This window comes from Sceloporus undulatus, chromosome 1 (assembly GCF_019175285.1).
Source record: "Sceloporus undulatus isolate JIND9_A2432 ecotype Alabama chromosome 1, SceUnd_v1.1, whole genome shotgun sequence".
Taxonomy (NCBI): Eukaryota; Metazoa; Chordata; class Lepidosauria; order Squamata; family Phrynosomatidae; genus Sceloporus; species Sceloporus undulatus.
This window is the reverse complement of record NC_056522.1, coordinates 186,668,751-186,682,205: the sequence shown is the minus strand read 5'-3', so window position 1 is coordinate 186,682,205 and position 13,455 is coordinate 186,668,751. Positions and strand designations below refer to the sequence as shown.

Here is a 13,455-nt window from a genome sequence, read left to right as displayed (position 1 = left end):
GATTTATTTCTAGCCCGCCCAATCACGAAGAATCCGGGCGGGTTACAACAATAAAATACAACAAATTACAATAGAGTTAAAAAATCAAACCCTAGACCTACCACCACCCCCCATTCCCAGTACTAAAACAGAATTAAACAGTAATAATATTAAAACATTAAAAACATTAAAAACATTGAACAACCAAAAAATAGGCAGAAACATTGGCAGGGGAAAATAGACAGATGAGGGGACAAATATCTCTATATCTGGGGAGGGTAACTAAGTTGGAAAGGCCTGCCAGAAGAGATCCGTCTTGAGTGCTTTCTTAAAAGCTACCAGAGTGGAAATGTGATGGATCTCCTCCGGCAGGTCGTTCCATAGTTTAGGAGCAGTAGTAGAAAAGGCCCTCTGGGAGACAGATGTTAGCCTAGATTTTTTTGGCTGTAGTAGATTTCTTCCAGAGGACCTTAGTGTGCGGGATGGACAATAGGGAAGAAGGCGTTCCCTCAAGTACTCTGGGCCCAAGCCATGTAGGGCTTTAAAGGTAATCACCAACACCTTGTACTTTGCCCAGAAACTAATAGGTAGCCAGTGCAGGGACTTCAAGACCAGTGTTATATGGTCATTCCTAGAAGTTCCCGTGATCAATCTGGCTGCCATATTTTGTACCAGCTGAAGTTTCCAAACTTGGCACAAGGGTAGCCCCAAGTAGAGCGCATTACAGAAGCCCAATCGAGAGGTTACCAGTGCATGTACTACTGTTTCCAGGTCCCTCGGCTACAGGAAGGGGCGCAGTTGGCGTATCAAACGAAGGTGATAGCAGGCGCTCTTGACTGTCGCATCCACCTGAACTGTCAGTTGGAGCGATTAGTCAAGAAGCACCCCCAAGCTGCGAACAGAATCCTTCAGGGGAAGTGTGACCCCATCCAGAACTGGCTGACACAACTCCATTCCTGGATTCGGGCTTTCTATAGCAAGTACCTCCGTCTTACCTGGATTCAGCTTGAGTCGGTTTTCCCTCATCCAGTCCATTACCGCCCCAAGACAGGCATTCAGAGGAGAGATGCCATCCTTAGTCACTGCTTCAGTCCGAGACATAGAGAAGTATATTTGGGTGTCATCAGCGTACTGATAACACCCCACCCCATGTCTCCGGATGATCTCTCCCAGTGGCTTCATGTAAATGTTGAATAGCATTGGGGACAGAATCGCACCTTGAGGGACCCCCGATTTGAGCTCCCTCTTGGCCGAACAGCTGTCCCCAAGCGACACCATCTGGAACCTGCCCGAGAGGTAGGATCGGAACCACTGCAATGCAGTGCCTCCAATACCCAACTCTCTCAGGCATTCCAGAAGGATACCGTGGTCAATGGTATCGAAGGCCGCTGAGATGTCCAAGAGCACCAGCAAGAAAGAAAAAACCCACAAAACTCCCCAAATCATCCAATGATAGGGTCTCCATAAGTCAAAGTCAATTTGAAGGCTTGTAACAACCAGGAATATCATGTATATTTTTAAACAAAAATTAGTATTACAAATATTTTGCTTATTTATTGTAAAATATTCTGCTCACACAAGATTCCTTGCCCTGGATTGTAGTACAGTGTGATGGCAGTGCAGTGTATATACAGTGGTACCCCGGGTTACGAAAATAATTCGTTCCGCCGCCGCGTTCGTAACCCGAAATCCTTCGTAAGCCGAAAAAGCCATAGGCGCTAATGGGGAAAAGCCGCGATTTCGTGCGAAATAGCGCAGAAAAGCACCAATTTTTTTTCGTAACCCGAAATAACTTTCGTAACCCGGAACAGTTTTTTCCTATTGATTTTTTTCGTAACCCGGAAATTTCGTAAGGCGGTGCTTTCGTATCCCGGGGTACCACTGTACTGCTCATTTGTCTTTTAAAAGTCAATTGCATTTTTGTGTGATTATACCAATTACTGGATTTGAATTTTAACATTAACACTTCACTTTTCTTTTTAAAGGATTGCTATGCAAACTGCTGTAAGAAGTGCTCACTTTCCAATGGAGCTCATTGCAGTGATGGCCCTTGTTGTAATGACACATGCCTTGTGAGTTTTGGGTTTTTTAAAAATATATTTGCTAGAACTGTGGTCTAAATTGATCTGTTAATGTTTCCTTCTAATGACTGAAGCTGAAGAAGTGTTTAAAATACATAGAGCTTGTCCAAATTATTGCAAAGAAGCTAGATATCTCACTGCAGAAACCTGTATTTATTATTCATTGAAACTTTCTGGAAAAGAGTTTTCAAACCATATGGATCTCTTCAGCCAGCAGAGTAGGGAGGGAGGTTGAAGGAAATTGGGTAGGTAATTTGGCTAATAAATTCAGATTTAATAATGCCATAGACAAGTGGCCATTCAGAGATCTCTTTTGTGTCTTTGCTTGCTATTGACTCAGGAGATCAAGATAGGCATACCTCCTTTATTAAAGCTACAGCATTCTAAAAATCTTACAGTTCTACGTAAAGGCTCTTCTTCCATCCAACAAAGAGACATCAGAATGATCTTTATTCAAAATTAGACCATTGCACTTGTTTGTTGCTGCAATTTATCCTAGAATTTAAAAAAACCCTCATTTTCTAGGTGAGAATGAAATATTTCTTTTTTTAATTTAATATTTAATTTGTTTTATAACAATAATATAAACAAACAATACAAAAATAACAAAAGGCCTTGAAGAGTCATATGAAAGCTGTGCAGAATAACAATCTGTGTAGAGGTAGCATCAGTAACCAAGATTCTAAAATCATCACTCATGCTTTGCTGGTTGGTGGGTTCAGAGTTAGAGGGGAATGAAATATTTCTGTTTGTCCAGAGATTCCATGAAAAGGGAAACATCATGTGCCTGTTTACCCCCCACCATACAAGCACACACAAAAATACACACACAACTCCATGGGAAGTTGAGGAACAGATAGAACAACCAACAGGGACATCCCCTCTGTCTTTTTCCTCATAAGATAATACTAAGATTAAAAGCAACATTTTGCAGTGAATTAATTGCTGCACATGGTCAGCGATGACTGTGTAATCTGATCAGTGATGCATACGAGGTAGTCTTTGGGCTTTTCAGGTTCAATTTCTCTCCATTTCATAAAATACAGCCCATTGCAAAATAATACATTCTGACCAAATTTTGATGATACCAAAGGGGGGTGCGGGTTTGCTGTTACTTGCTGTCAGTAAAATACATGGACAAAAATTCTCCTTTTGGGAAAAGAGTTGATTTCAAAATCGGAAAAACAGCCTAGGAAGCTGAAAGTGGAAGCACACAGAAAGCAAGATGTTGCTTAACTTGTTCCGTTATTATAGCATCCAGTCAAAATCACGCCTCTCCCCTGTTGCTTTTCTACCAAGATCATGAAAGATACACTTTTATATAAAATCATGTTTTCCACTAATGTTTTACAACAGAACATTTAAATATTTTGAGTTCATTTTTAAGGACAAATGTCTTTTGACTTCCAGTTTATTCCTCGAGGCTCTGAGTGTCGTGAAGCAGTAAATGATTGTGATATTACAGAGATTTGTACTGGAGACTCTGGCCAGGTAATTAAATTCTTTTAATGTTTACCATTTGAAATCTTATGTTATAACTTCTTTCGCACAGTTCGTCACAATGGTGCTACATTGCTTACTGATATTTCAAACGAACATAACTATATCTCTGAAGGTTTTCCATACTATTTTGTAAAACAATTAACATGTGTTGGGTTGGGGTTTTTTTTTACAGTGACTAAATTATGCACCTTTCAGCTTGAGCCAAACCATGATTTGAAATGAGAGGTTCAGGAAATTAATTCGGCACTGTGCTTCCCTGAAAAGCATGAGTCTCTAGTTTCTGAAAATTTATGTCTGAGATATTGCATTTCATTGTTTGGATTTAGAAAGAGACCAGTAGAAAGGAGCTTGTGAAAGGTGACTTTCCTTCCCCTTGCTTCTGCCAGTAGCCTCTTGAGGCTGTTAACTTGGCATTGAAAAGACAATGTAAATGATATCAGATGAATCACTCTAGGTACGGTATACACAAGGTGACACCATTGAGAAGACCTTCTCCCTGGTAATCAGCTGCACCACTTCACTTGATGAAAGCAGACAGAGCAGGGCTTCTGGACAGTTCTTAATGTGCAGGAAGGTATATGTAGAAGAAAATGATATTTTGATGTAAGCTGATCCCAGGATGTTAAAGGTTTAGTTTAAAGGTTAAAACTAGGACTTAAAATTGAGCCCAGACATAGATTGGGAGCCTTAAATTTATATCTCTAGCTGCAGTTTCTAGACTATTTGGGGGAAGTGTAGCCCTTTCCAGAAATGGTTGATTGCCACTTGCCTGCATGAACAAAAAACCCATCAACAGCATCTCCATCTTTTCAACTTTTTCATCCTGATCTACCCCATTACTAAATCAAGAATATTGTTTCAGAACATCTGTAGTTACAACAGTCTTAAATGAAAAAAGTTAAAGATGAATATCAAAAGAGGGGGGACCTTGTGGTAATTTAAGACTAGCAGATTTTTTTTTTTTTGCATGATCTTTCATGCTTCCATTGAATTGTATTCCATCAATAAAGGTAAAGGTTTCCCCTTTGACAAGGTTGTCAAGCTGTGTCCAACTGTAGGGGGCAGTGTTCATCTCTGTAACCAAGCCAGCATTGTCAAACACAACCTTCCATGGCCATGAGGCCATCAGTACATCTCAGGTATATTGATGAAATACAATTCAACTCTCCAGTTTATATGCAGTTACATAGATGTTGGTGTGATATCAGAATAAAATAGAATAGAGACATAAACAGTTGTAGCACTGGTCAAAAACCTTCAAAAGAAATGGTTTAGCATAAACATACTGATATCTGTAGGTTAACATGCAAGTCTGCTAGGCTGTTAATTATCGCTGAAGCATTAAAGCAAGGCTTTCTGCTTTAAACAAAGTTGATTCTGTTGAAGACAAGGGTTCTTCTTGACAAAGAGTTTTTGTTTTTTGTTTCGGTTATACAGACTTGTAATGATAATCAGCCACAAACCCATTTTGGGGCCCCTGTCCAGAAAGAGATGGTTGGTTGGATCAAAAGGTTGAACGGAAACAACAGGTCCCCATTTCCATTGCCCCTTATCAAAAAAAGTGATCCCAGCAGGCAGTGAAGGCAGTTGCCATTTCCACACCACTCCTAAAGCCTGATTGAAATTATGGATGGAGAAAATCATTACATTTTTTGCTCCATTACTCTCCTGGGTTCTTTCATCAGTCTATATGCCAAATGCATTCTGTCAAAGTTCATATCTTTATCCTTATAGAAGCATTTTTGCTTTTCAGTGCCCACCAAATCTTCATAAGCAAGATGGGTTTGCTTGTGAATCAAATCAGGTATGTAAGTTTTTAACTACTTCTTACAGAACACTTAATTGTGATTTGATGAACTTTACTTTTTATCTCTTCATTTTGGTATTTGCTTCATTGGTTTGAAGGTGTTGTGTTGTTTTAATTGTTGTTACATTATTAACCCTTAAACAGTGTAACAGCATTGCTGTTGACAGTGTAACAATACTGTTGAGTGAGAGGAAGTGGGATACAAATAATTTATCTTTAAATAAATAAAAGACTGAGTATATGTAAATGCCATATTACTAATTAATTTGTCCTTTTCATTGTTTCCCTCATAATTGTTCCCGTAATATTGTTGAAAGAATAACATTCACTGGACACCCCTGTGTGTGTTGTCCATTACAGTATAAGCAGTTATGGCGTGTTATAGACGGGCCCCTGAGGTGCCGTCATAGCGCTGCGATTACGCGTGAGGGGATGCGCTTCCGGACACGCCTTGCCCCTCACGCGTAATCGATACGTCAAAATGACAGCACCCTATACAGACGGGCGCCGCCATCTTGATGTAGCGGATGCTCTGTGTCCGCACGTCCAAACCCAGAAGAGATGTCGCGAGTGCGTGCTTTGGCACTTGCGACATCTCTTCCGGGTTGCAGGAAGGAGCGCGATTTTCGCGCGCCTTTTTTGCAGCACGGAGGAGTTGCGCGGTTTGGCTGCTGCGGCTCCTCCGCGCTGCAACCAGCAGCGGCCTGAGACCGCCCCTTTTGGGCGGTATGTAACGGGCCTATGATTACCAGCTTCTAACCTATATTCATTGGCTGCAGCTGTCCCCAGAACACTCTTTTCTCTCTATTCAAATTCCTCTTCATAACTTAAGAATTGTTCTAAAGAAGCTTGGGAAACAGTCTGACAAGCTCTTCTGAATTTGCAAGACATTGGAGTATGAACTGACATCCTTACAGCAGCTTTTACCATAGTACATGGGTGCATCCACACTGCAGAAATAAAGCAGTTTGATACCACTTTAACTGCCATGACCCAATGCTGTGGAATTCTGGGATTTGTAGTTTTGTGAGACATTTAGCCTTCACGGTCAGAGTGCTCTGGTGTCCCACCAAACTACAGATCTCAGCATTCCATAGCATTGAGCCATGGACATTAAAGTGGTGTCAAACTGTTTTATTACTGCAGAGTGGCAGCAACCCATGTCAATCTGTATATGTGAAAGAAATCATCTCCCCACCGAGACTGTAGTGTGTTGTATTCTTTTGTGAAGGAATACTCTTTTGCATTTTTTGTCTTACTAGAAATGGAATACAGAGCAGTCTTAACTGTACTTGTCCAGGAAAACTGCTTTAGATGCCACTTCGCTTTTGGGAGCAAAGCAATGGTGATTTTTTAAAAAAGTAGATTGCTCATAAAGTAAGGAAGTTCTTTAATGTCAGTGTCTGGGTTTTTATAGGGAGAAAGGCAAAATGTACAAATCTATTTATATAAACTGTTTTTATTTAGGGGCGTTGCTACAATGGAGAGTGCAAGAGGAGAGATAACCAATGCAAATACATCTGGGGACCTAGTAGGTTCATTTGCCTTATTCGCATGTTTCCTTTTTACTTTTTACTACCAGTTTTTCACATCAATATGACTTTTTAGTTAAAACTGTTTGATACTGGAATTAAATGGTAATGATAACAAATAGCAGCTCTCGGTTTTAAAACAGCTTTAATCTGGAAACATGATTGAGCCACCAAACCAATAAAAGAAGGTCTATGTATATCTTATTTCAGACCTATCTAAAACCCTGATTGATATTTAAATATAGAACTAGGACAATATATTGCATGAGGATTTGTATCCTCTTGTATCTTTTTGAGAGCATTCCAATCTAGCCCCATCCTTTAGGTGACTCACAGAAGCCAATCTCATTGATTATTTTTAGATGGTGAAGCCATCTTGCCCATCCCATACAAAAGCCATCCTTGAGTTGATATAAGATAATATTAGGATATGGGTCAGCATATCCAGAGGGCATGAAGCTGGGGAGAGTAGTCTTATGAAATTCCAGGAAAGTAAACAGGAAATAAAAGCTACTCCAGCTGTTACCTTTAGTTTTCAGCAGTGTTCCTGATACAGAGTAAGGTGATTCTCCAGTCCCCCATTTTTCAATTTTACCTCAGTTTCTGACTTCAAAATGTAACAAGGAACCAGTTTCCCTCCTGATGTCATTCACTTGTGACTAACAGAGAGGAGTAGTCTCAAGGTTTATGCACCCTACTAGACAAAAACTGTCATATGCTGGATTCTAAGAATTTATATATATGGTATATGCATTGAAAGAGAACCTGCATGGCTTAGTGGTTTGAGTGTTGGACTACAACTCTGAAGACCATGGTTCGATTCCCAGCTCGGCCATAAAACCCACTGGATGACCATGGGCAAGTCAAATGCTGTCATCCTGGTCTGGATTCGAAAAATGAGAATGTAGGGTGTTAAATAAAATTTCGGTATACTAAAAAATCAGCTGCAATTCCAGGAGGCTTCCAGGGGTTGCAGTTCCGGGTTGTAGCAGTGGGCGGGCAAAAGGCAAAGGATATATGGGCCTGAGGAGTATAGAATGATTTCCTGTGGCCCCTGAACCAGAGCCTGCCCATCTAAATATATTTAATGGTATGTCAGGTTTTGAAGTTCCTAAGATTGCTTGCAGATCAGGAGCATCATATTTTTTTCTTGCTGTTGTAGTGATACTTTGTAGAATAGACTGTTCCTTCTCCTGATATACATGTGTGCACATGCACACTGAATCACTGTTAACAGCACCCATATATTTAACAGGAATGACAAGAGGTATGACAAGTTGGAGCATGTCCAGAGAGGGCCACAAAAATGGTGAAGTGTCTGGAAACCATGCCTTATGAGGAAAGACTTAGGGAGCTGGGTATGTTTAGTCCGGAGAAGAGATGGTAAAGAGGTGATATGATAGCTGTGTTTAAGTATTTGAAGGGTGTCATATTGAGGAGGGAGCAAGCATGTTTTCTGCTACTCCAGAGAACAGGACCCAGAACAATGGATGCAAGCTACAGGAAAAGAGATTCCGCTGCAACATTAGGAGGAACTTCCTGACAGTAAGAGCTGTTCAACAGTGGAACACACTCCCTTGGAGTGTGGTGGAGTCTCCTTCCCTGGAGGTCTTTAAACAGAGGCTGGGTGGTTATCTGTTTGGGATGCTTTGATTGAGATTTCCTGCATGGCAGGGGGTTGGACAGATGGCCCTTGCGTCTCTTCCAACTCTATGATTGTATGATTGCTGAGATTTGTAGCTGATTCTGCAATACATAAGTCTACTTATATACAGAAAAAGCTAATTTCTTCTGAATTTCGTTTCTTATTAATATCTGCTAAATATGTGCTGGGCAACCAAGTGTATTATTAAGATTTATACACTTATTACTCAACACAGTTCTTAAGAAACTCTATTTTTCAAGTAAGTTGGAAAAAAACCCTGCAACATACAACTTCCATAAATGTTTTCAAAGAGGTAGCTGGGGGCAGAATTTCATTACCGACTTGCAGCATTTCTTGTCCTTGGCCACACCAAACTGCTTACTAGAGCTACAGATTAGAAAAAGTCAAATTCCCCTTGCACTCTTTTGTGTCATCATTTTTATTACTCATAATTCGCTGGCAGTGGAATCCAACTCAAAGAAGGCAGAACAATAGTACCCTCAATTATTGTAAAATCTTTTTTCTAATTGTTTTGCATTCATTCTGATAAGAGCAGATTTGTATGTCAAATAAAAATTACTTTGCATTTTATTTACAGAGGCATCAGGGTCTCATAAACACTGTTATGAAAAACTTAACACAGAAGGTACAAGTAAGGGAAACTGTGGAAAGGATGGTGATAGATGGATTCCTTGCAACAAACAGTAAGTTTAACATTGTAGAATTAATATACATATGCTACTTTTAGGAATTCCTAATGCATTTCTTGTCTTGCTGAAATGCCAAAACACAAATATTTCATAGGGAATCTAAATGCAGCTATGTTTTTATGCTCATTCAGGAATAAAAAACTTTTAATGCAACTTATTTTGGCATTTTCTAAGTCTTTACCTGTGGTGTCCATACCATTCTACAAAGGGTAAAAGATGAAGATAGCATATTTCTCTGGCGATATTTTTTTCATGTAGCAGAGCACTGGGAATTTGGGGTAAAACTACCATATGTACTTGACTATAAGTAGACCTAATGTATAAGTAGAGGTCAACTTTGGGGACCAAAATTGTACATTTTTATGTGACTCATCGATAAATCAAGGGTCAGACTTAAAGAGGTAGCCCAGATGGGCAGAGGCTTCAAAGCGATCAGTTGCTCTTGCTAGCCTCTCCCCAGCTGGGCTTTCCTTCGCAAAGGGAGCCTGGCTGGGGACGAAGTACCATGTGTATAAGGCACCCTGTTTTTTTGGGTCATGTTTTTGACCTAAATTTCTCAACTTATACACTGGTATATATGGTAGTTATAATTTCCATGCAATTAGCAAATGCTTGCAGTTTTTAAAAGAATGAATAGTAGGCATGAGGGAGCCAGTGGACGATTTCTTCCCATGCAAATTGGTGTGTATGGCCAGATCAAACCAAGACTGCAGCTTAGGGGGAAATGATAAAACCTTGATGTGGTGGCTGCTGTTTACCCCTCCATGCACCTGCACACAGACATACAGACACACACACACTGAAAACCTCCCACAGTCACATAACTGTAGATGGTTTTGTTCTTGTAGATGGTTCTTTAGATAGTGCTGTAATATGTTTCTTCCCTAACCATTTAGCACACCAGTCTCCATTTTGTTTTAGATCAGAATGTGATAGATAAGGTAATAATCTTGATTTTCCTGCATATTTGGGAACATTGATGCATAGTGCAAACACTGGCTTTGCTACAGAGAAGTATAACACCCTTTATTGCAGGTATGTTCCTCCCCTTACTACTTCTGAAGTTTGTGGGATCCTCAGATGGCATGGGATGTGATACAGGTTGGAGCAGGAGAAATGTATTAACAGATATTGGAGGAGGCTTTTGTATGAGAAGCATCTTTTAACTAATACAACAATCTTTTCAATTCAAACTCTTATCTGCTGTCTTCAATATGGACTTGAACTGTATAGAATGTTTCCCCAAATGATACAGAGCCCATGCCATTCTCACTGGCTAGAAACGCTTTGAAACACTGATTTTGGAGTTCTGGTCCTCTTTACTCTGCGGTGATCTCCGTAGCATAAATATTTCTGTTCTTAAATCAATTTGGGAATTTGAACGAATTTACCCTTTTTTCTTTGTACTATCACCAATACTCATTAGGCTGTGAATACTACTTTTCAATCCTTGCCTCATTAAAATCATTTGGGATTTTACTGTTAACTCCAGTCTAAGCAGGCATTGATAATCTAATACAAAATTCCTTTTATTTCTATTTTATAAAATATTTTGCTAGTTGACCTCTGCTTTTTGTTGTTGTTTTGACAGTGATGTGTTTTGTGGTTTATTGCTTTGTGCAAATCTTGACGGAACTCCACGAATCGGTCACCTTGAGGGAGAAATCACTCCAACGTCTTTTTTCCACCAAGGTGTGGTAGTGAATTGCAGGTGTGTAGTGTACAACACAGTTGTGTAAATGGTTCTTTTAGTTTGCATCTACATTTTGGAAGGCAGTGTCTCAAGGACTAAAGCTACAGGTTTGCTTCATACACTGACTTTATTTCAAAAATATAAATTTGTAGTATACACACTAAATATTATTTAAGTACTGCAATTGAATCTGAATAGATTTTCCTCTAGATAGAACGAATTTATGTCAGTGCTCTTCATAGAAATAAAGTTTCCCTGCTTTAGTTCTTTCTGCCTCATCAAAAGCTGCATCTTCACTACAGAAATCATCCAGATTGACAGCACTTTAACAGAGAGCTTTGTTGCCAAAACAAAGTGCAAATCCCAGGATCCCATAGGATGGAATCATGGCAGTTAAAGTGGTGTCAACCTGATTTATTTATGCAGTACAGATGCAGCCAAATTGATCTGTAGTTTCACTGTTGAATTCAGTGTGGCCAATTTTTTTAAATCAGAACTATCAGAAAATGCTTTCCTAGTTATTCCAAACAGAAAGTGATCTTTTTGCCATTTACACTATTTTTAAATCATAAATTATGTCATTCCGTTTCCTTTATGCATTTTCCATCATGCTAATAGCATTTTTAAAAACTTCTTCTTGTAGTTGTGCACATGTACTTTTAGATGATGAAACAGACTTAGGCTATGTAGAAGATGGAGCTCCATGTGGTCCTAACATGATGTGTATGGACAGAAGATGCCTGTCCATTCAGTCCCTGAACATAAGCAGCTGCCCTGTTGGTACTAATGGAAAAGTTTGTTCAGGACATGGGGTAAGTCACAGTAAAGGCATGCCAATATTCAAAGTTCAGAGAAAGGAAATGTTTTCCCCCCGTTGATCAACATGGATTTCTGTAGTTCGTTTTTGAATAGAAATTGACAGGAGGTAGAATAACCTTTTATTTTCAGTGCTTAGTTATGTTTATCGTCAACTATGCTGGTAGATCCTTTAGCAGACTTATTTAGAAAAGGAACATGATCCTCATTGTGCCATAATTTTATGAATAATATGTTACTCTAAAGTAACATAATATCAGTATTTTCCAACATTATTTTTTACAACCTTCCCTACTAAAAATAGCTTCAAAATATCCTGCCTCCAAATCCATTCCCATAATAAAGTTCCTGCAATAATGCAATATGTGTTATACAAAACAACCATTTGTCCCATTTACCTTAAAAAGAATGACAGACAGAAAGGTAATGATATTGCTCCATGTTACTTTAAAAAGGGCAAGGAACAATGTTTTCACATTTCACATGCAAGTTCTGAGCTCCTTGTTTAAAAAGATGCACTGAAAGAAATGAGATTTTTTTCCCCAGTTGCAATTGGAGCAAAACGTTTTGGAAGAGAGCAAAGGGATTAGACAGGCATCTTTTGCTTGAAAAATCTACACCACAACTTTACTCATAGTTTACTAATAATTGTAGCACTATGATTGGCATACCTCCAAGGAAAAGATATGGCTACCAACTGAAATTTAGTTATTAGGCAAAGAACATCCATTATCTTCCATCTGGTCTCCCCTATCCAGATTCTGCCTAGTGGGCTCCGGTGGCTAAAGTTGAAGTGTGATGGAGACTGAAGGATGAGAAGGTTGCTCTAGTTGGGTATGAGTATAGCATTCGGGGGGGTCCTTGGTTTACTGCCTCCTTACTTTTCTCTGTCTGTCTGGCATATTGCCCCATTTATTCTCTGTTTGATTAACCACTTTGCTTACTTTTTTCACACTAACCCCCACATATGTAATGGTGTCAGTTCAAGTGGGAGACATATTCCAGTTATATATTCTGATGTGGTAGAACTTTATATCCCTTCCCTTGCCCCCACATCCTCAAATGTACCTGGCTATTGACCTTTTCTGGGGGGCGGGTGGCAGGAGGGAGAAGGAAGAACTCAGATATGCAGTGGTTCTTCAGTCCAGGTATTTACAGTCCAAAATGAACTGCAGCTGGCTCTTGCCAAGTGCAGGCTTGCCATCCGTGGATTTGAGCATCTGTGGATGGCCCTGCCCTATTGTCCCCAGTGGTAGTGCATGCACGCTGCTAAACTGCTGCAGCTGTGTGTGCAGCATGCCACAATTAAAACTGACGAGACTTGGGGTCCCGTGTTTTTTGGCATCCGCGGGAGGTGGTAGTGGTGGGTCTGGATGGAATGGTAGTTTCTTCTCTCTCACCAGAATGTTCAAATTGATTACTTTGTTTGCTCAGTGGGTGTGAAGGAGAAGACCAGTTGGAAAGCACAGCACTCCCAAATGTTTCTGAGAAGAAAGCCAGAGAGCTTTTCAATCTTTTCCATTTGAGTAAGATGAAGACAAAGGGGGAAAGTGGAAGGAGAAGAGAGAAATGGGGGGATTTTAAAAGCAGCTGGAAAAGGGAGATGATAGAGGATTGGGATTCTTCCTGCCAAACTGGGACAGTTGGAGGTTATGCTATATATCTAAATCATTGTTGATATAAAATCTA

General features: G+C 39.8%; 1 protein-coding gene across 4 annotated transcripts in view; it reads left to right on the top strand.

Moving 5' to 3' along the window:
- Nucleotides 1-13,455, top strand: part of ADAM23 (ADAM metallopeptidase domain 23) — a 90,436-nt gene that overhangs the window by 50,177 nt on the left and 26,804 nt on the right. For all 4 annotated transcript variants that reach the window (XM_042444884.1, XM_042444883.1, XM_042444886.1 and 1 more), the window contains 7 exons: nucleotides 1,965-2,051; nucleotides 3,471-3,551; nucleotides 5,317-5,367; nucleotides 6,838-6,901; nucleotides 9,146-9,251; nucleotides 10,849-10,968; nucleotides 11,594-11,762. In XM_042444884.1, coding sequence (XP_042300818.1) covers nucleotides 1,965-2,051; nucleotides 3,471-3,551; nucleotides 5,317-5,367; nucleotides 6,838-6,901; nucleotides 9,146-9,251; nucleotides 10,849-10,968; nucleotides 11,594-11,762 — 678 coding nt within the window. The remainder of the gene's footprint in view (nucleotides 1-1,964; nucleotides 2,052-3,470; nucleotides 3,552-5,316; nucleotides 5,368-6,837; nucleotides 6,902-9,145; nucleotides 9,252-10,848; nucleotides 10,969-11,593; nucleotides 11,763-13,455) is intronic.